Raw genomic sequence first — 24,145 nt, 5'->3', positions numbered from 1 at the left:
TGACAGTAGGAGAGACAAATACTTCTTTGTTTTCCTGAAATGCCCCTGAAATAACCAGTTGGCATCAAAATTGTAGTTAATGGAGAGTTGTGACCCCAAGAAGACACTTTATGTTGTAAGGGGTAAATGCGAAGATGGCTATGTTCTTTTAGAAATCCTATCTTATAAATGTCAACACACATCTGTTTTAAACATCATCATCCGCATTGTCATTGAGGAGAATCTCATAACAATAGGTCTTTCTGTCATGTCATAATGACATCCTAGGATAACAAAGAAAATTGCAAATTACCATGTCTTTTATATAGGAAACTAACAAAGGATATAAGGACAATTGACCATTAATAATTACTCATGCATAAGTTTTGTGAGCGGTACCAAGTATTTTGGCAAACTAGAACTTATTTTTAAACATGGGTTGTGCTTCTGCTTCAATTAATTTTTCAAAAATAATCTGACAAATTTCCTGTCAAATTATTGCAAAAATATTATTTAAATGCTCCACACCAAAGGACTGCAAGGATGACTGACATTCAAAAGCCTGAAGACCTTACTGTTTGCGGAGGGCAAGTGGTGGACATATGGCAAACACACGGATCGTATATTTACACACTTTGAAGCACTGGGTGGAATTTAATAAAAATCTGCAAGACCTTCGGGCACTTAATAAACACAACTGTGAGCTTATTAACAAACAACAAACCTCCTGGTGTTTAAACAATGTCAAGACAGGGAAAGGGGTGAGAGGTTAAAATTGTATTTTAGATTTTGTTATTTTCCTCATTACTTTATTTATTTATGCAATTATTTACGACCAGAATAATTGAATAATTAAAACAAACACTTGTTTTATACTATTTTCATAAGAAAAAAAATATGCCTTTTAGTTTTGTACTACTCACAAATCCAGTCTTGTTCAACATAATCTGTTCCAAAAGAGCTCGTCCGCTTTCAAAGACGGTTTGTTTTGTCTGATCTTGGATTCAATAATACCAAGTTGGTTGATTAGTTATACAGAAAAGAAATCCAATAGCCAATTACCAAAGATAAATAGAAAATCTCCCGCAGGCGGAACATTACACAATCCCAGGCTGCCTTAAAATGTACAAAACATCCATGCTGATGTGCTTAGCTGTGCTACCCCTCAACCCTCTAATGAACGAGGCCAAAAGAGCTCTTGGGCTTAGCCTCTCCCTCTTACCCTAACTTAACAAGATGTCCCCATACTCACTGGCTTTTTCTCTCACAAACACACACACACGCACACACACACACACACGCATGCATACTGGCACAAAAGCACAGCCATGCACAGACACATACACACCCCCAAACCCCAAACCACTAACCCTCAGACCAATCTGTCTGTGGCACTGTAGTATTATTAGACTTATACACTCTCAAAGGGGAAACACTGAGGGCTGAGAGCTGGAAGATGAGATATGCTACAGGGGCTAGTAGTTCCATTAAAATGGCATTCACAGGAGCCTTTGTTATCATCGGCCTTGACGTTTTCAGGATGTAGTGAGGTTTGGTGATCCATGACCATCTCATCTATCTTTCAGGCTTCCAAGGAAGTTTGTGTGAAATTGACACCAATGAGTGTGGTTCAAACCCATGCCAAAACCATGGGAAATGTGTGGACCAGGTCAATGGTTTCAGGTAAAAAATATTAATAATCTTTTTTCTTTTTTTTCTCTCTCTCAGGAATTTCAAGAAACTTACACGATTTTACTTCAGGTTTGCTTAAAGCTGCAGTATGTAACTGTAAAAAAAATATATTTCTTTACATTTTTTTAACTGTCACTATGTTGCGACAGTATGGTTTACGACAGGTAATCTGTGAAAAAATTTAGCTCCTCTGCCTTCTCCCAGTTCTCTCAATGCTAAGTAGAAACAACAAATGAGAGCCAGGAGTGTCTTAGAGATTGTCAATCACAATCTCATATGCTGTTCATCATTCCTCCTCTCTCCCTTGCTCTCTCATACTGCTGCAGCTTTCCCCTGATTCTGTTGTAAATGCTACACTAGTTAGCATGATGATGGTGGATGAATGAGATCCCTGTAACAGTTAGATGTTTCTGCATAATTAGCACATTCAGCAGCAAATACATGACATAGAACGACAGCATTAAGACTCTCCTCCTGGCACTGATTGGTTGCTTTTGGACGGGAGTGGTGGATGTCTTCAGATGGCAATAATGACTATGGGGAAGAGGTGGAGGAGATCGAATACCTGTCTCATAACATGCTGTCTCAACACAATGAGAGTTTTAACAAATATGTAAAACTTAGTTTTTATAAATATGTAAAAAATAAAAATAAAAAATTGATAGTTTAATTATTATCAGTTTCAATATTAATTTTACTGTTAATTATTTTCTTTCATTTGTTGTTTTGTACATTAAGTCCAGAAGCGTTTATTATTGGAAAATCCATCACAAACGTCTACAGTTTAGATCATACACAACTTTTGTGAGTTATGTGTTAAACTTTGATTTGTAGACTAAGAACTCTGTAAATTTACATTGACAAAAAAAGCATGGATTTTTTTTCATTGAAAAATGTGCAGGAACTCTGGGGCGAGAAAGAGTTCAGGGTTTTAATAATAACCTAAAATGGCCTTTTTTTATGTGTTCAAGGGATTAAAATGTCATTTTAATCCTTTGAACACGTTCACAGATTACAGTGAGCTAATATTTGCTCTCATCCTGAAATCAGGTCAAATTGTTCAAGTCACAAATATGTCTTCCATCATTATTCTTCTCTTCTTTCTAGACAGTCAGGCTTCAGGTTTAGTTAAACACTTAGTATTCATGTTTGTTTTTAGGTATGTTAAAGGCAATTACACTAAATTTGATGGGTAATTAATCTCAATGAATCCTACTCTTGTTTATTTTTTGCCATCTGCTTGTGTACGCAGGAAACATAAACTTCCTTTTTTTTTGTCTGAGACAAAATGTCAATATCAAATGATTTTTTTTCTCTTCCAGGTGTGATTGTCAGATGGGATTTTCTGGCCTTCACTGTGAGGAAGACATCAATGAATGTGCCTCCAACCCTTGCAGCAATGCAGGCATCTGTCAGGACCTTGTAAATAAGTTAGTATGAATATAATTTCCGTTTTTGTTTATTTCCGTTTATTCCGTTTTGCTTAGACTTTGCACCTCAGCTGTTTTTCATGATGATGTTTAAAAAAAGGAAAAAAAAAAACAAAAACATGTGTATCAGTAAGAAGCAGACAATATTAATTTCATGAGTTTGCTTTGAAAGGCAAACAAACTAAATCATTTTCCAAAGCAAACATTTGTGGCCATGGCGTTTCTCTTCAAAGCCTTTTGCTTTATATAACGAGCCTGCATTCATCCTTGACTCACATAAGCTTCCCTTCTATAGACAGAGTGAATTCAGCAGGAACACATCATGTATCTAGATTGGTCTGTACTCCACCGGTGCTTCTTTCTGCTGTGCTTAATGGGAGCCCTGAGGCTTCAAGACTTAGTCGGACAGATGGAAAGAGAAGTCCCAGGGCCAATTTGAGTCCTAAACGGTTGGTCTTCAGATCGTCTCCCTGTCATGACTTTGTTCCCATGCGACCCGTCCTGGCTCAGAGCACTCTCCTGGTTGCACAGTCCAGGGAGTTCACGTTGGGTGTGTTTCAGAGCTGCCTAATCCACACCCTCATCTCCATCTTCCTTTCCCTGAGCCAAGAAGGTCAATTTCTGTCATGATGATGAGTCACTCTTTGTAGCATTATCTGCAAACCCCAGTCTCATGTGTACACGTCCTTAAGATAGTTTGAACCTGGCTACACGGACCAAAAGTGCAAGCTGTGAAAGCAGTGATCGAACTAGTGCAGCCTTAAACATGTCTCTAATGGGAAGCGCTGAGGAGACGAAAACATAGTTTAGCATACTGCAAAAATTAGATTGAGATACTCCTAGTTTCATTTAATAAAAGCATATTGTTAAGATTTTAGAATGGAGGTGTCTAATTGTGTTCTTTCTTATTACTCTAAACGCACAATAACTATCTCCTTGGAGATATGTGTTTACGTGAAAGCAGTTTCACAGAGGAATCTGATTGAATAAGCTATGTCAACATCATTTTAATTAAACTGCACACAGGGAACATTCCTGTCCCATTGTTACAGTTTTTGCAGATTTGCTTGACAACAGAGGAAAGCCGCATTATTTGTTTTAGTGTTTTAAATGGAAACAAATGCTATTTTGCACATATTGTTTTGCTACCATCATATTTTGTGATTGATCAGCTTGAAGGTAGGAAAATGGTAGAAAAATACTCTTTTCTGAAATGCTTTCGTATTCTGCCCACAGTATTTGTTAGCAGTTAGAGCTTTTTGATCTCTTACATCTTTTCGCATCTAAGACATTAATTTTCAGGTTTTGACACAGATCTGAATTTTGACTGGGCGATTTAAGGCCCATTTAAGTAAAGTCCCAGTTTTAGATGAAGACCAGATTTGCAGAGTATATTAGTGCATGTTGCATTATTTACATAATTGTCCTTAAACTTTACAATTATTTAAAACTTTGTTTTAGTTTATCACATGATTGCACATGGTTGTAATTTTTACATATAAAAAAGTTTAGTGGGTGTACATGCAAAATGTATGTACAGTGCATGTGCACCCGCTAAACATGTACAGTGACCTTTTGCGTGGCACTTTACATGCAATCCTATAACATTTTTATATTACTTTTGAGGCTTCTGGTCTCTGGTGGATTCTATCTTATTCCTATCATTTAGTGTTATCACTTTCTCCTCAGTTTCCACTGCGTTTGCCCTTCTGGTTATTTTGGAGTGTTGTGTGACCTGGATGTGAACGAGTGTGAAGTCTCACCTTGCCTACATGAGGGCATCTGTATCAACACGCCCGGAGGCTTCAAGTGCATCTGCCGGCCTGGATACACAGGTACCCGCTTTGCCCTCAGGTGACATGAAGATCAATATGAGGGCCCAAAATGCTTATCATGATGGCTAGGGCAGCTGCATGGTATTGACACAGCTCTGACACAGATCTGGCTTAGTGTTTCAAAATAATAAGACTCATAATATCTGCTTTTAATTAACCTGCTGCTGCTTCAAGATAGTTTCTTTTTGTTTTTTTTTTTCTTTTTAAACTAACCATATAAGTTATCATCACCTAACTGATTTAATTTAGGCTTTTAGTTAGCTTTATTTCAGTTTATTAATCTATTTAGTTTCGATGGCTATCACTAGCTCCCTCTGATTCATTAGTTTCATATTCTGCTCCAGTAGATATTGAGTTATTTTAGATCAAGTATATTTTGTACGTGTGTGTAGGTGCACCGTCCAAAGCTGATTCCTGTCAGGTACGGCGAAGATTAATTTCATTTTTCTTCCACACTGTATCATCAATTTATCCTTTCCCAGTTCAGAAAAGGTGGGAAATCTCAGAGGTATTGCCACTCTAGAGAGCAGAACCTGACACGCATGGCCCAATTCCCACAGAAGCTGCTTTTATTATTAGGCCTACACACACCATAGTACAAGTCATTACTTTTTCTGTTGCTCTAAGCTCATGTGAGGAAACCAGGTCCCCCAAGAGAGCAAGCAGCCGGGGGATACAGGTTCGGATTGGCTCAAGCCAACCAGAACTCGTACGAAATATTTACCCGTCTAACATGTGCAGCAGCACTGCAACTTTGAATTTCCTGTTTTATTTGGTTGTAGCTGCATGTTGCTATGATATTGAGATTAATTTCAGCTTTGCACGATGACTCATGCAGAAGTATTTTAATTGAAACTGATGGAACGTCTCTCTGCTTTGGTGGGATAATACACCATGGTGGCTTAAAACGCTGTAACTCATTGTGTCACTTCACAGTATTACCAGTTATTGAGCTCAGCCATCAGGGAATTTAAGGGAGAACTTTTTTTGCATATCAAATGCCACAAATAATTTCAACTGTAGCAGCTGAAGCTGCTTCCTAATAAATCGGTCTGGTGCTGTGTCTGTTTACTTGTGATGCGATTAAGCTAAGATGACACTTTATTTTCACCTGCTTCACCGCCTGCTTTGAGGTTTTATGCAGCCCTCTCTTTTTGCTGCTGTTTTATCACACTTGATTTTAGATTGTCTTTGGAAAAGGACACTTCAATACCTAAAGGGCTTAATTTTCAAAATAATAAAAAAAACGAAATCTAACGATTTTCTTTTTATTTGTAATAGAGGAAAAAAACACAGAATGTTCACCTTTGTGTATCATCATGTTTTGTCATCTAGAAACTGAAAAGCTCCTATCAGAAAAAAAAGGTCAGAAAAGCTCATTAAGTTTAGATGGAGAGTGTGTCTGAATACAAAACTTGATTTATTTATTTATTTTTCCCCACTATAGATTCTTAGTTGGACAAATTTGGAAATTTACCTGTCGTTCTTGCACATTGATATTCTTGGACCTAATCCATGCTATTAGCTGTTGGAATGCGTGTTTGGATTCTTACTCTGCTCTCAGCTAAACCTCTGCCTACAAGTTTGCACATAATCTTAACAGGTTTTCCTGCAGTATTGAGTTTTATTTAGCTATGCCCATCTTCTCATCTTCTCTGATCTGTTCCTACTGATAATGGACTGAGCTGTATTCTTTCAGATGTTCAAAGAATGCAGTTGAATATTATTTTCCAACCTAACTCTGCTTATAACCCTCCACAACTTTATTCTTGACCTGTCTGCTTTGCACCTAGGTTTCTGTGATGCTGTTTGTTTGTGATGCTGTCCAACAAACCAGAGTTCTTCAGAGAGTAGCTGTATTTACAGTCAAATTTAATTGCACATAGGTGAAACCTATTCACAAAAAAATAGAGTTGGTTGAACTAGACTGAATATATACAAACGCCACTCTATTCAAGTCTTTACTGGGGAAAAAAAATCATTAGAATGGTGTAAAAATGTTGTTTAACTTCACAATTACGCACTAATGTGTGCAGTTCTACCATCTAAATTAAAGTATTACAAAGTTTAAGGAGCATGTTATTGCTGGCACATCATGACAAATTTTAAAGGCATACAGTCAGATTAAAGAACCCATTATTTTTTCTTTTTTTAATACAGTCAGTGTTTATTTTGCTAAGTAAGTTGTCTAACATAATCACATTTAATTATTCTATGTAGTAAACCACAGTATTAATTTTCTTTTTGTCTTAGATACTCTGAAGTGTAAAGGTTTGTTTTGACAGATTTGGCAGATTTGACAGCTGCATAGATTTCTGCTGACAGATTAATATTTAGAACATTTCGCTTAAGAGCCTCTGCAGTGCCTGTAATATATTTTTGGACTGCACGTACTGTAGATGTCATGTTGTATTTGGGGGTCATAAGTCACTGCAGCAACATGATTAATGGCTGATCTTGTTTATATAAATCACAGTTTAAGCACAGTATTCATCACCTTCTGTTTTCTCTTCTTCACCCATCATTAGTGAGCAGGCTCCCTTGAGTTATTGTACAGTGCAATCAGCACATTGTAGCAGTTTCCTCAGTCAGCACATTGTTGGATGTTGATGTTCCAGCTTTTGCTGTGTTTATTTCAGTTTTTGTTGTTAATGCTTTCAGAAATTCAATCTTTGCTGAATGAAGTTGTTAGAAAAAAAATTAGTGGTAATGTCTGCCTTTGCCACAGTGTGTCCATTTCTATTTCATTTTATTTCATCGAATAACTTTCTTGCCTGTGTACCCTTTTAAACTAAATGTGTGCGCCATTTATGAGTCAATTATAAACCTGGTTCTTTGCACTGTAAGTCAACAAGTACACATTGTTTTATGGTTTATAAGAGCTGTTTTCTTAGAAGCAGAACGGAAAAAAAACTATGCATGCAGTCAAGCTTGATTATTCACTCCAGCAAACTAGTTTAAAAAATATAATCAAAGAATAGATTATTCGCTTTGCTTTTCTTTCATGAGCAGTAATATACAAGAAATTACTTAAGGTTTAAAATTGTCATCTCCCACAAAAGAAGCTGACTCTACAGAAACATGTACAAGTAATATTAACTTTGTCAAGTTTTAAGTCTAATTAATGAAACAAACCTTCTTTTATTGGATACATGCCATCTATTATACCTATACCATTGCATTGCCTCAGTGCTGTTTTGTAGTGAGCACTTTAAAACGTGGGTTGCTGTGATTATGATTCTACAGCTAATGTAAACTCATTTTAAAAGCTGTGTTCTGTGGTCTTCTTAGATGTACATTTTTTTTGCTTATTTGCTTCCTTTCCATTTAGGAGTTTACACAAATATTGATGTCCTTTTTAAGCAGTTTGTGAAAGGTTAATTTACCACATTTGACTTAAATGGAAGGTCTTGTAAGATGCACCTCAAGCATGCTGCTTCCTTTTGTGACATTACAGGAAAATCATAAGGCATCAGGCAAGATATAAGAGAAGAAAAATTTGGACCTCCATCATTTTGTTTCCTCAGGCAAAATTTCTAGATGCCTGAAGCTAAACAATTACATGCAAGTATAAGTACCATGTGAATGTCCTTCCTTCACATCTTTCCATGGACTGGTTCTTTAAATGCCTTCTTCAATAAAGACCTTGAATTATAAAGATGTGTCCTATAGTGTGATGGTACTGAAGTTGAATTATTTGGTTATAATGACCATCGGAAGAAAGTAAAGCTTCAAAGCCTGTGAACACCATCTCAGTGTCCCAGAGTGACTTAATGATAGCGAAGGTAAGCTTTTGGATTGGTCATTGCAAATTTGTGAGTAGAACTGGAAAGATGTGAGAGAGCGAGGCAGCCTACAGGCCCGGCTCCGTTACACCGGTTCTGTTGGGAGGAATGGGGCAGAATTCGAGCAAAGCACACTGTTGTGAGATGTTTGCAGAACGTATGTAAACATTGGAGTACGAGGAAAGCTTAAACATTTCTCTGAAAGACTGTCTTGCTCATTATTCTTGCATTTAGCAAATAAAAATATGCATAATTTGAACTGACCTAACACATGAAAGGCTTAGTTTGATTCCGTGTTTGTTTGTCATACAATATATGTAAAAAAAAATAAAAATCTAGCTTCAGCAGAGCATGTCCATTAGGAAAGCATCAATTTTAAAATAAAAATCTGACAGAGACTTGGATGAAGTGTCCATACCTAATTCTGCCCACTCAAAAATCAGACAAGCATTGGTATATTGAATAAATCAATAATGCCTGCATAAATTATGAAGCCATTTAAACCTTAGCACCCTTAAAAACGATTTTTTTTTCTGATTTATGTGAAGCTGCTGACTGGAGCAGTAAAGTCCAAGGCTCTTTAACTGTGATTTTTATCTTAAATCATTGATGAGCCTTTCTTTTTTAGGTATAGAATGCAGTCTGTTCTTAAGTTAAAATTTTATAAGGGGTACTGTTCAGAGGTGCTGGTTACAGGGAGTGTCATGTAAATCCTGCAGAAGTTTCTTATTAGTCGAAACAAGGCCTGTTAAACTTCAAGTTCTTTGTTTAAATGCTTTGAGTTATTCTATAATAGCAAATCTGGTATTTCTACGATGGCGAAGTAGCTGCAAATGTGAGCATATCAATTCTCTTTAATAAGTCCAAATGTGCTTTATAGTACAATCAAGCTTTTATACCTCAAGTCTACCTAAGCCAAGAAATAGCAGTTGTCTTCATGTAGAGCCTAATCTGCTAACCCTGGAGCAGTCACAAACTATTTTAATCCCGTTTGCTTGGATATTGTTTGTGACATCTGTCACTCTTGTAATTTTTTTTTATTTAAGGTTTTCTCTACTGTTTTTACATTGATTTTGAATCTCTTTGGTAGCATTTTTCTTTATTGAGGATGGTTTAGGCTACAATACCCATTTGATTTGTAATGTTGCAAATGCGCACGCTGCAAAGCCAGTTTGTTCCCATAAAATCTGAACGCAATCCTTTGCATAACCATCCACAAACGGCAAACTGCAATATATTACGACGATCATGTGTTCGTAGTCTTAATTAAACATTTGTCCAGGATTTAAATTGAGTAATAAACTGTTGTTATTGTTGAGATTGTATTTTTTTTTTCTCACTTCTAAAACGCCTACGCCCGTCGACTTCAAAGTGCCTGTTTTATTAGACAAGCCAAGTAAAGCCCAAAGACATTTAGAGTCATCAAAAATGGATAAAAGCAGAATGTTTTTTCACAGGCTGGTGCCACTGAATATCTGGGTTGTTTGCGTATTAAATAACTTAAATGTGTAATTTAAACATTAGGGTTTTTAAAGATGTGTTTTCTTTCTGTTTATCAAGGAATTTAGCTCTCACCCCACCAACATATTAAACTTGCAAGGACTGAATAAATAAGAATAAATTTAGCCAAACAACCATCATAGCAAAAATATTGCTACAGATCGTTTTCCATCCTTAGAACATTCTGAGCTAATTTTGATTGACAAAAAATAACAAGAAACTCACTGTTCAGTGAGTTTGACCTGCTTTGGTGTAAAAAAAAAACAAAAAAACAGACTTTCTTTGATGTTGTACCATAGCAAGACTTTTAGAATAAAGAGAGTTTCATGTATAGAGGCAAAACATGAGTTTAATAAGAGAGTTGAAGACTCAAGAAGTCTTTTTATCCTCTGAAATGCAACATGCTCATGTTTACCATTCCTGCCAGGCTGTGTGATCACTTCATATCAAAGGTTACTAAAGAGATCATAAAGGAAAAACATATTTTGCTGCTAACGCAGTTTTATTTGGACAGAATGCTCTTTGTAAGACACATGAATCCGGATAGTAAGAACCTCTTTTATTAACTGATTGAATTTGTTGTATTTTCTGAATGGCAGTTTGAGTTTGCTGACTCATGTTATGGAAAAATAAAATAAAATGAAGGCGAAGAATCAACACCAGAACCGTGTAGGTCAAGGTAATCATTTTAACAAAGGTTTTGCTTTTGATAACAAAAATACTTATTTTATTAGTCTATGTATAACGTCTTAGAATACAGTGGATACAAACTTCCTACACAACCCTGTCACCTTTAGTTATGTAAAAAAAAAAATGAGAACATAAAAATAAAACAAAAATACTTGCATAATCTGCCAAGCTGTCCCTCTCCCTCCATTCCTCTCTTTCTCACTTTCTCTCTCGGCAAACATACTGCCACTATTCCATAAAGGTTGATTTTCAGAGTGTGCAGCATGAGCTCTTCTGTCATCAGATTCTGCCTTGATTTGAGTAATATCCCCACTTGAAAGGGATTGATGTACCTGTGCAGTTTTCACAACTGGATTCCACTGAGAGACCAGGTTATCTTTTATCTTCCATTAGTTATCAGTACATCACAAAAACGTTTTTTTTTTTTTTGTTAGCTGGTCAGAAAGAAAGTAAAAACATTTCAACAACTTTTTGAAAAGAATAAGTAATTACATAAAAAATGTGTTTGCGTCTTATAATACTAATACCTGTATTGTTTAAGATTGACATTATTTTCATTTAAACTGCAAAGAAAACAAACACTACACAAAACACTGTGGATCACAACCTCTAAGAGTGCTTCAATAGAGTCAAATGAACAAAATTATCAATAACTTAATTTTTTTTTTTACTTTAAAGTGATTACTTAAATTTTTACATTTCAAATGTTTATTCACAATTATATCACGTATAAATAATTGTGGCTTTATTTACAAATATGTAAATTATTTTAACTTAAATTATTATTTTTTTTATTGTTTAATTTATACATGATTTAAATATAAACATTTTTGGACCCCCCCACACTTTTTACATTTTCTTTTGATGAAGAAATATAAAAAAAAAAAAACACCCACTTTGATTTAAGTTTGAAGTGTTGGTCCGTCATATAAAATTCTCAGGTAAATATATTCAAGTTTGTTTTTTGTAACATTACAAAGTAAAATGTTGGAGAGGTGTGAATACTTTTTAATAAAGGACGTAGTCTGTATTTATCTCCCATTGGCAAACTAAGAAACCTGAGAACTTAACCAAGGTTAACTTACATTATTACATGTTGTTTAATTTTAAAAAGCTCAACGTACCTAGAAAATTGGTTTGAGCCCAGATGTCACAAAATAATTAAAACCTTTTCCTCTTAATAGAACATAAATTGTCTGTAATCCTTACTGCCCTTGAGCTCAGTTGTAGCTGTTTTGTATAGATAGCATATGGTTTGTCTTTGTTAGACTAAAACACATTCTTTTATTTTTTTTCTCCCCCCCAGGGTTACGGTGTGAAGTGAACATCAATGAGTGTATTTCTAGTCCATGCCAAAATGGTGGAAGATGTATTGATGGGCCTAATCAATATCACTGCTGGTGTCCTGATGGCCTCATTGGGCTCCACTGTGAGTCCAACGTTGATGAATGCATGTCAGCACCTTGTCTTCATGGAAGGTGCAAACTTTTCACTGTCTTTCAAAAAAACAATGAAAAAATGTTGCCAGCAAAACAGGAACTGTTTCATAATTAATGAGCTAATGTGATCTTCTGCATCCTCTTGTGGTGCTTAAATTGTGACCCTTAACTAAAAAGAAACTACTACATTCAAAACACTATATATTCCCTCTATAAGAATTCTCCATAACTATCCTGAAATAAAGCCTGAAAGAAAAAGTGGCTCTTGATTTTTTTTCTGCCTCACTACAGGACCCAGTTTTGACCTTGTCTGTTTTCCTCCTCAGCTGCAAAGATGGAATAAATTCATACACCTGCTTTTGTGAGACGGGGTGGATCGGCAGCAGATGTGAAACAAACATTGATGTGAGTTTAGCTTAATTAATAAACCTGCTGGGTGTTCTGCAGAAAATGCCAGGAGAATTGTGTAGTCTTTGCATGGCCTTTGGTATCATTACCTCTATTGACTTTTGTGCAAGATAAGTCAATTGCACTACCAGGATCATGTAAACATTGTACAAATACCTGATTAAAAGGAATTGCTTAGTCTAATGCCTAATTGACTTAAACCAAAGCTCTCTGCTGGACTCTAGAGATAAAACATTGAATTGCTTGCGGGCATTTTGAAGTTTTAATACATAAACTGATGATTTTCATATTAACTATTGAAAGATGAATTTATTGGGAGTTTCTTAACTCACTTAAAATATAAAATAGTACAAAATCTTCAGCAATGTAGCTATTTTTGACCAGGTGTTTCTCATTTCCACCTTCTATATCTTTCAGGACTGTGCCCTCAATCCCTGTTTGAATGGAGGCTCATGTGTAGATCTCATTGATAAATACGCATGCTTCTGTCTGGATGGGTTCACAGGAAAGACTTGTGAAAATGACATAGATGTTTGCAGAGACACCTCTTTAAATGTCCCACTGTGCTTCAATGGAGCCACTTGCCTTGATGGTGAAGGATCAAATTTCACTTGCATGTAAGTTTCCACAGAATCTGTTCTAATGATCCGCAAATATTCTACATCGATGGACAAAGAAGAACATAGTTCAAATGACATTCTGCTGAATCTATTTGCGAATATCTGTTGGCCTAATACAGCTCAGTAGTTATAAGAAACTACGAAACATGACTAGTTTTGATTTGCAATGGTTTAGTCTAAAATAAATTCTCAGTTCTTATTGGCAAGCTGACCAGCTGGCTCTATTGTGTACAGTGTGCAGTTCTTCCCAGTGTTTGGTCTTCACTTAGATTTATGCCACGTGGCACATTGGGTAGTGTGGTTGTTGAGTCAAAGCCATTTATTGAATATCGAAGCATTTGACAACAAAGCAGATTCTTAAATGCCCAGATTTTGCTCTAATAAATTCACTAACACTGTAAGCCATGTTAAAAATGTCAGTAGACTTTCTGTTTTTTTGTATCACCTTAACTTATTTACTTAGGGTATTAAAAACTGGGTGTTTTGGTGAGTATATTTTGTTTATATGACAAAAAGCCACTCAAAAAGTGCAAAAAAAGTTTTCCTCCAAATCAACAACAGTTTGCACCATTCAGATTTATTCTGCAACAAGCAATTATTATTTCAAAATTGTATTTTTAATTTGTTGGTGACAGACTTAAAGTTAGGTTCTTAGCATAGAAGGGTTTTTATTCATATAAATTGCCTTGTGTTACTTTTTCTTCTCATCCCAATGTTTTATCACATTAATCTAGTTTTTAACACCCATCTGAATTCCTGTAGTTTCCAAAGTTGTAGTTTTAAAACACTATGACTTTGGAGGACTAAATCTTAAAATAGCCAGGAAATTGATTTTTTAAGCTCTTAAACATTTCTTTTTTCTTTTTTTGCAACCAGCTTTAGTGGAGTTACCGTAATTTCTGGACTATGAGCCACTACTTTTTTGACGCGCTTTGAACACTGCATTAATAGAAAGCTTTTACCAACGGGTTTCGAGAGGCTCAACTGCTGCGTGTTGAAGAGAACAGCACAAGCTCAAAAATGTGACGAAAGTTATTGAGACAGACAAGAACAGATACACTGAAGTGTGTGAGGCCATGGAGGATATTGTTCGAGGGCACACACAAAAACCGTCAACGCACCTGACCCACATTAATTAACACAACCTCATCCACAACACGCATCATGCGCGTGGTGCGCAAAACCAGCACAATGCACCTGACCGATATAGACCATATGTGTGCTGTGTGTATATTGGATACACACATGGCACACGGAAACAGCAACTTCACACCGCACACCTGACGCTCAGTTCCTGACCCACACAAATAGGGCGAGTGTGACGCACACTGGGCACAAAAGCGGCGCATCTGATCCACACAAGGCCTAATGCATACGATGTAATACAGGTACACACACATATGCGAACATACTGATTTTTTACTAATTACACTGAATACTAAAGAAAGAAATAATTGTCTACATAACTGAAGTGAATTCTCTTCCTGCAGGTTCCCAATCAAAGAGGAGTAAGTGAAGTTACAATTTTTGCCAAATTTCTATTCTTTTGGCAAACCATTCAACCAAATTTAATGGTCTAAAAGTCTGTTTACTCATTTTAGCTTCACTGCACAGGCAAATTTAACTTATGGGAAAAGCACCGGACGGAAAATAAACAATACATTTGTTTAGGATGTGTGTGTGCCCAACCCCACAGATGCACACAGTACAGGACTTTTTGACGCTAAAAAACATTTTTTAAAAATTCCAAAGTTTTGTTAATAATAAAAGAGAAAAAATAATGTCAAATAATTGTAATAAAATAGTTTTAAAAAAGGAAAACCTCAAGGTATGCACAATATGGACATGTGCAGCTTATAGACAAGAGCAGCCTGTGAATGTGCCTATTTATGTTTTTTTTTCTTTTAATGCATACAATGTAATACAGGTACACACACATATGCGAACATACTGATTTTTTACAAATTACACTGAATACTAAAGAAAGAAATCATTGTCTACGTAACTGAAGTGAATTTAAAAAATTCACTTAAAATATAAAATATTTATATTTTATATCACATCACTTCCACACAGTGGGTGTGGCTTTTATTCAGGCGCACTCAAGTCCGTAAATTAGTTTTTTAAATTTTAAAGGCCAGTGTCAGATGTCAAACCACTCTAAAGAATTTTTCAAGTAGCATGTCTTTAGAGAACAATTAAAATCAGTCAGACCTGTAAATTTTGAAGTTAAAAATGTGAACAAAAAATATCAGTAAGATGTTCCTGCAGGTTCTCAGCAATTTCCAAGCTGATCAATGGAAATTGCAAATACCCTAGTAAACCAATGTACAGTCCCATTACTTGAAATTCTTATTATAAAACACATCTTAATTTTTTTCAAAGTTGAAATCGTTGTCGGTGACACACAGTTCCAATTAAAAATGCATCCAGTGTAATAATAATTGTGCTTCAGTACATCTGTGCACATGCATCAGTCCTCCAGGTTGTTTGCAAGTGAATCATTACTTTTTAATTGCCACCATGCTATGTCTTGAGTGATGAAGTGTATCTAGATACAAGATAAATGCAGGCAGAGTATGCCAATTTGACACAGCAGATCCCTGGTTGCTGTACAGTTAATTACTTTGCCTCACCTTGTGTTGTTGTACTGGTATATGCTCGATGTCATGATTTATATGACAATGAATACTGCAACTCCAAATAGGTTGTTGCTGTTTACAGTGTTAAGTGATGACGCAGTGGACTGCCTTAGCAGCATGTTTCAAATTATCCCCTGCTCATTTAGTGCTTGTTTCTGTAGATTAGACTACAGGGATGCATTATGTGTTATGAATTTTCAGAGAAATTAATGTGCTGTTGTTATTTCACTTGAATGAAGAGGAGCTGTGAAGAGCAAAAGACTAAAATCAGTTGACACTGTTATGTCCTACTCAATAAATGTCTGATATAACACAGCCTCTCCAAAAAGATGATCTGTCAGATGGTAATTTTATGGGTATAGATTGTAGTGTAAAACATTTATTCCCAATTTTCGATATTTAATGTTATATCTTTCAGATTTGACTTTATAAGGGATGTAAAATTACCTAAATGAGGCTTTAGGTCCCATAAACCCAAACAGACTTCATCATTTTTCCTTTTCACTTTCTGTTTTGACCTTCTGCAGTCTTTCTTATTGCCTAGCATTTGTCTTGTTCCCAGTTGAAAATTTCCCAGGGACGTCAAAGCCTTAGATTTTTGCCCTTCCTGCCCTCAAATTTGCAGTAGCTTTGATGTGTAATCAGGCCCTCTGTCCATCTGGAAAATCCAGTTCTTCACCAGTGCGTAAAGACACAGTGGGATTGACGTGCAGAATTAAATGCTCCCTTTATTTTCCCAATCAGTCAGTTATGTTTGTATATCTTTTTCATTTCTTCAAAAAACACTGGATAAAACAAGTTGTTAGAATTCAAACAAGGAATATTCTTTAGAACAGATTATTCCAAAATCGTCTTGTGATTTACATTTCAAACTCTGCCAGCCTACTTGGTAGTAAGGATACAATTTCACAGCTGCAGTCATTACTTTGTCCATGTTTTATGGATGCAGAGTATAACCTATTATTCCAGACATCTCTGCTGGGTTCTTTTTGACTGTGAAATATTGTAGAGCGTGCACTTTTGTTGTTAATGTTAGAAAGCAATAAAAAAGAGTAATTGGTTTCTAATAAGGCATATTACTGAAATAAGCAAGTCTATTCTACCGAGATGGCATGTAAACCTATTCTTGACAAATGCAGTTAAAGGGAAATAGCCAGAGGTGCACTTCCTTTAAAAATACTGTGCAGTTATTATAAATTAGCAGAAGGATACCAAAAAAAATCAGCAAAATAAGACATTTTTAAATAGCTTGCTAAAGAGTATGTTGTTTTTTTTTTGCATAGTAAACATCTGAGTCACCGATGTCACAGCAAGTCGAATAGACAGACACCAGATGGAGAAAATAATCATAAACAACAAACCCCTTCATGGATTTCTACTTAATTTGCTAGCTTTACTAAACATAAAGTTAGGTGAGCAACTTTAGACAGATTCCAGGGTAGATTGTGAAGCAATTTCTCATAGTCAGTTGGACTTTGAGATTCAAATGATTGCATCACCTTGTTAGCATGCCTCCAATTGTGGTAGAATTGGTTAACCACCTTCTAATTTCAGTCAGGTGTGAAATGGCAGGGTAACACGTAAAACATGCTTTATGGTGGGCCATGAGGACCAGGGCTGGGGACCTCTACTCTAGTGGAAACCTCATATGACACCATTGAGCCACCAACTCCAGTTTAAATATTAAGGTAGGATTTGTTATCAAAGAAGGAAGTGGAATTCACCCATTTCAAAATTTTACTTTCATTTTATAGGCTAATTTCTAATACCCTTGAACATGTAGTTTCATATTGTACTTTTATCAACACTTAATTTTTATTGTGTATTCCATCCAACTCCTCCAGACGCCTCTTCTCCTCAGGTCCCTGTCAGTGCATCATAATGTTTTTGTCCCTCCATGTTTCTGAAGATTTTCTGCCCTGGTGAATATCCCCTGCAGTCTTCACAGCCTCATTTGATTTTTCATTTCATTTCATTTATATTATATACAGGACATTGTTATTAATCCAAAGACATAATGAGGTGAGAGTCTTGGGACTCTTTAGAGAGTCTGCTACTCATAGTGCCGTATTAATAAATTGGATATTGTAAATGTAGTTCTGATGATAAATAGATCAAACTTTTACCGCTTTTGTTGTGTGCTATTTTGTCTTCCGCTTTGTCCCCAACCCCCAAATTAATTTGATTTACGCTCACTAAATACCTCATCTTAAAAAAAAACCTGATGAATAAAATAGATAAAATAACGTTTTCTTTCTTTTGTATTTGTTGCAAAACTTAACAGTTCTTGGACACAGCTTGGCAGATCCACAAAAATGAAGTGACAGCACAGTGAGACTGCCTAATAGTTTTCCAAACTATCATGTTTTTTTTTAGCTGTCCACCAGGTTTCATGGGGGATTTCTGTGAAGTGGATGTTAACGAATGTTGCTCAGCGCCATGCCAGAACAGCGCTGTTTGCCAAGATCTTATTAATAGCTACGTCTGCCACTGCAGGTCAGGTGAGTCATTCTGATATCCTGTGATTTTTCTCGGTTTGCCTCGAAATAAGGCAGCAGTTTGTTTTTTTTGTTTTTTTTTTTTTTTCCCACCTGTGTAGATCTTTTACAGGCAGCGTTTCCAGCTTATGTGTGTGGATACTAAAACATAACTTAAATAACAACATGTTTTTCTAAGTCAACAAGAACATCTTGGTCTCTATCATGTCTCAGATGTGGTAGAAGAGTTTATCAGTTCTAGTTTCTTGCAGATCATCCTGTGAAAAAGGCCACTCAAACGTGGCTATACCTGCATAGTTCACCTTCCCTAAAGAGTGAAATTTCCTGTCATACAGTACAAAAAAAAGACAGTGATTAAAGAATGAAATGACCTTAACTCGTTGAAATGGATGTGACATCTTACTCTTTAGTGAAAGCCTTTTCTTGTCCCTGTTTGTGTGTGTGTGTGTGTGTGCGTGTGTGTGTGTGTGTGTGTGTGTGTGTGTGTGTGTGTGTGTGTGTGTGTNGTGTGTGTGTGTGTGTGTGTGTGTGTGTGTGTGTGTGTGTGTGTGTGTGTGTGTGTGTGTGTGTGTGCGTGTGGGGGTGTGTGTGAACCCAGAAAGAAGCAAATCAATGTAAGCGAATCTGATTGATATTCACTTCAGAGGGTGGAAGTGAGAGAGCCCAGGCTCACTACGGCACTCTGTGGGCTTTTGTTCCTGGCAGGTTGGACAGGCCTTCACTGTGAGGATGACATTAATGAGTGCCTTCCACAGCCCTGCAACCAGGGGATATGCATCCAGAATGATCCAGGCTATGGCTACACCTGTTTCTGTCGTCCTGGATTTGTGGTGAGGCTCCACCACTTTACACTCCACCCCTCTTTTTTTTTTTTTTTTTTTTTTTTTTTTACTAAACTTGCTTTTATTAAACTGGTTGCCCTCAAGAAGTACCTTTTGAATAATTTGTTGTCAATAAAATAACTTGTGATTATTCTTTCTAGGTGGTAGTTAAAAATAGACACTTTATCAAGTAAATCAATCTAAATAGGGGAAAATTATGTAATTACATGACAAACTAATCACGATTTATTTATTTTATTTTTTTGCTGTTGGGTATCATCTTTAATAATATGATTTTTAAGTCTAAAATCTACTGACTACGTTGACGATTCAAACTATGAACACCACGTCTCATTTAGCATTTCAAGGCAGAGTTGCATGACACATCTCAAGGCTGTCTAATTTATGTACACAGGGGAGGAACTGTGAGCACAACTATGATGACTGCCTGCTTAATCCATGTCCAGAAGCGTTTTCCTGTGTAGATGGCATAAACAAGGTCAGCTGCCTGCCTCCCAATACGAATCCTGTTCCCTTGGTGACGCCAAGCGAGAACATCACTAGCGGCTACACACCCAGGGTTCTAATGCCAGCTCTAACCCCAGTACCAAAAGCTGAATCATCCACAGGTATGGACCATGTTGTGTATTTATAAAAAATATTTGTGGTAAAATATAAATGTGGTAGTATTGTTTGTAATTTTATCCCACTTCATGATTCCTGAGCACATTTCACATTCTACATTTGAACAGTTTATCTAGAAAATGCAAATGGAATGAAAATATTTCACAAATAGTCCAAAACAACACAAAAACATGTGCAATGTAGTAATTATGAACTCTTCTTGTTTACTTCCTGTGTTCCATTTGTTCTGCTATATTCACTCAAATTTAAATACAGTCTTCGGTCCTTGTGTCAATAAAACATTGTAACAGAAGATACAACATTTTCATATTGAACCAGGCGTCTGCTGCGCTCCTGAAAAGTACAAACAGTGTTCATTTTTATTTACTTGCTAAGTATGGATAAAAGTTAAAAAATGATCATAGAAAATATTTTTTTTGAATCTATTATTTTTAGAAAAACAAATATAAAAGTTCCTTGTTATCTTTTCATTTGTTGACTTTAAACGTCTGTGTATTCACTGCATCTGATGCAGTTAGTCACAACTGTCTATATATACATATATATATATATGTATTTTTTTTTTTTTTTTWTATATATTTTGGCTCTAGTGGCCTTTGTTTGATAGTTAATTGACAGGAAGGTGGGTAATGAGAGGGGAGGAAGACATGCGGCAAGGGTCACCAGGCCGGGAATCGAGCCTGCGACGGCCGCGTCAAGGACTAGGGTCTCCATATGTGGGTTGTGCTTAACCCCTGCACCACCACAGCACACCCCAACTGTGTATATTTTTAAGACTACTTCCTTGTGTGACATTATGATTCTGCCATATGGGAACCATGCTACTCTTCTTACTTGTGCAATATATGATGTGCAAACATCATATATTAAACAAATTGACTCTAAGTTCCACTTTCTAAATGGATAAACTCTGAATGTAGTAATGAGCCCAGTTCCAGGAACTTGGTTTTGAATTAAAAATCCATAGTTACCATGTCCTTCAGAGCAAACACAGCTACACAGTATTTTGCTAGCTTTGAATGAGAGAAGACAATGTGAGTTCTTCTCTAAATTGAATTTTTATGGAGCCTTTTGAAAATAACAAGTTATGATTTATAAGCTCTGATTCAGAGATTGTCATAGGAGCTCCGTGCAGCTGTGCTGACATTCTGTACAAATATATCTCTGTGCTTTCTTCTAAATTGTGTTGCCTATATCTATTTGAGGAAAAAAAAATGTGATTCTAGAGAGTAATATAGCTGATCAGTGTTTGGTTTTACATCCTTAAAATCTCAAATGACAGATGCTGAACATAATTTGTTACATATTATTGGGATTGGATGCAGTCATCTATGTAAGAGGAGGAATTCAGGAGTGCAGGACAGATTTGTTGCTCTGTGACAGATGAGGTCTGTCTACCTTTGAAACTGTGCACAGAACTGTAAAACAGACCTACTGAACACAGACAAGCTTGAGCCAATTTATTGCGACACTTTGAAAATCAGTGTGGGCCAAATGTAATTGAGTCCTCCCCACAGCACCTGATGCAGCTCTTAGTCAGCACACTGGTTAAGAAAGGGTTAAAGGTACACAAAAAATGTTGTTATAGGAAACAAACTCAAGCATCTGCACACTGAAACATCATTTTACTCTTCTACACATAAGTGCATAATCAAAGTAAATAAGTTTTAAAGTAAGAGGAGCCAGAAACTCACGAGTTTATTAAACTAGGTCACCATCTAAACACATGCAGTGCCCTTGGTGCTGCTTGAAATAGACTCAGTGCTCCTTTAAACCACAGACTGCTCCACAATCTCTGAAATATATATATCAAGTTAAAGTGAAGTCAAAACATAAGAGGGGTGTACGCACGGTACATTGACAGGGTACGATTCGTTTCTTTTATTCTAATGTGAAAAGAATATTCGGAACTGCTTCAAAATAAACCTTAAGGTTTAAATCGGTTCTTTTCTGCTCCGTACATTTGGAGCTGGGCTACACAGCATAGAACCTTTACTATGTAATGTGAAAGCTGATGAGAATCTGAAATTGGGATGGAAGGAGGCTTACTCCTGCTAAGCTATGATTTGGTTGACTTTCCTTCAAGTGATCACCATGACACAGGTGATGCTGTTATCTTTTGCTGCCATGTGTTGTGGAAATCAAATTATCCCCTCGAAGCTGCACAGAATCACCTTGATGAGTAAGATGTTAGTCATCTTTAACATTCAGCACCTCTTACGGCAGTCCCACTATTAATCTTAATTCCCACATCTGTGATTTTGTTTTGGTGCTCTTGATTGTTTTTTTTTTTTTTTTTGTTTCTTTTGTAACATACACTTTGTCTGTATTTTGATACTGATTCCTGTAACTTTTCTGATTGATTTGGTGAATTAATATTGCTATGATGAAGACTTTCTCTAATTAGAAAGTTATTAATAATAAGAACAAATGCTTTTTAAATTTTACATTTAAGGTTTATTTTATGTATCCTTCTGTTAGAAGTATTTCTCTTTTTATTCCATTGCAGCGGTTGCATCAGTCATTTATTTAAAAATATCAAAATAATTCAACAGGAAAAGTAAGTATTGAACTAATTTATGTTTTGGGGATATTGACATGAAATTCAGATGAGACTCTAGTAAACCAAACATACAACGCAAACAACAAAAATAAGTCCATAAAATGTACTGTGAAGTGAAATTACACAGGCAATAAGTACTGAGCACTTATGGATCACTTTTAAATCTGACCCATTTTTCCCACAAACTGTCTTAAAGGTTCTGTTGGCCTCTTCTCTACATTATAGTCATCAGTTATTTCCATTCTCAGGCTTTTGATTTCTATTTTACCAGCTTTATACTGTATTGTTTCTCTGAAGCTAATTGGCTGTGTGTTTGGAATCATTGTCTTGCTTAAGAAGATTGTTACCAACAAGATCAGATTGAAATTTTTCCATTCATTATCCCTTCAATTATTTGAAGTCTGGCAATACCACACGCTGAATAACAATCCCACATTGTAATGTTCTCGTCTCTAAACTTCACTGTTACTTATGTTTGAGGTGTTGCCTTAAAATACAGCCACAGGTGTCCCTCCAAGAAGAAAGTATCAAAACAAAACAAAAAAATATCTAAAACCATGTTTTGTTTATTATTCTGTCACTGAACAAATGTGAAATATTTTTGCTAATCCTAACTAACCTAAGACAGAAAAATCTAAGTCTCATTTAAAGTCAGACAATGGAAAAAAGGTTTGTGTGATGAAGTGCATGCAAAATTCTGCTTTAGATTTAAAGCTTTAGATTTCTCACCAATTCCATCAGTACGTTTTGCAACACTATAAATGGCAAAGGTCCTGAGGGAGCACTTTACTTTTACCCATTATGACATGTTTGTTGCGTGATACCTTGGCAGTAATGCATCATTTTATAGATCATCAATGCTATTAATTGATTATATGAATTGACACTGAAACAGAGAAGAATTGCTTTCAAATTACTGACAAATTGCAGTTATTTTGTTAACCTTTTGCTGTGCTTCTGTTCTTAATGTGTCCAGTACGTATTGTGTCTCCTTCCACTTTACTACACACGACATCATTTTGTGGAGTTTTTTTTTTTGTTTTTTTTTGTTTGTATATCATCTGCTGATGCTATCGTGTCAATATCTACATTATAAATTACTGAAAAAAAACATTGACCTGTTCAAGATTTGGGCTCATAGCTATACCAGCAAAACCAGAAAAAGCACGTAATATATTTCGAATTGGATCCTTCATGTTCTATAGTAGTGGAAGGATATTCAGCAAAATCTTATCTATTATAGGTTATTTCTCTGCCAATTTTGTAAGTACAGAATGACCTTTTGCCTTCTTTTGGGACTGTGAAATTGCTCAAGACCAAGAATGGTCTTCTGCAGTATTTTATCTCTGTCCTGTGACAAGTTCAATCAGTCAGTCTATTACCTTACCCAATAAATCAGCGGCAAAGCAGAACTTACATCATGACTTCTTTTTTTTTAAATAAATGGTACATTAAGTCCATATTAATTAAATTTCCCCATCAAAGTTCTGTCTCCCAATTAATTGATCCTTAGTTCACATTTCTTCAGATATATTTTTCTAGTGGAACGTCTTCTACTTTAACCCCGCTGACATTCGCCTATAGTTTGTGCCGCAACA

General features: G+C 35.9%; 1 protein-coding gene across 3 annotated transcripts in view; it reads left to right on the top strand.

Annotated features, from left to right (window-relative positions):
- eys (eyes shut homolog) overlaps nucleotides 1-24,145 on the top strand; it is a 175,276-nt gene that overhangs the window by 80,102 nt on the left and 71,029 nt on the right. For all 3 annotated transcript variants that reach the window (XM_017309078.1, XM_017309076.1, XM_008429846.1), the window contains exons 26-34: nucleotides 1,566-1,662; nucleotides 2,994-3,101; nucleotides 4,791-4,936; nucleotides 12,218-12,389; nucleotides 12,677-12,755; nucleotides 13,176-13,375; nucleotides 18,397-18,521; nucleotides 19,224-19,348; nucleotides 19,755-19,968. In XM_017309078.1, coding sequence (XP_017164567.1) covers nucleotides 1,566-1,662; nucleotides 2,994-3,101; nucleotides 4,791-4,936; nucleotides 12,218-12,389; nucleotides 12,677-12,755; nucleotides 13,176-13,375; nucleotides 18,397-18,521; nucleotides 19,224-19,348; nucleotides 19,755-19,968 — 1,266 coding nt within the window. The remainder of the gene's footprint in view (nucleotides 1-1,565; nucleotides 1,663-2,993; nucleotides 3,102-4,790; nucleotides 4,937-12,217; nucleotides 12,390-12,676; nucleotides 12,756-13,175; nucleotides 13,376-18,396; nucleotides 18,522-19,223; nucleotides 19,349-19,754; nucleotides 19,969-24,145) is intronic.

This window comes from Poecilia reticulata, linkage group LG15 (genome assembly GCF_000633615.1).
Source record: "Poecilia reticulata strain Guanapo linkage group LG15, Guppy_female_1.0+MT, whole genome shotgun sequence".
NCBI lineage: Eukaryota > Metazoa > Chordata > Actinopteri > Cyprinodontiformes > Poeciliidae > Poecilia > Poecilia reticulata.
The sequence above is the reverse complement of the archived record's forward strand: the minus strand, read 5'-3'. Positions and strand labels throughout refer to the sequence as shown.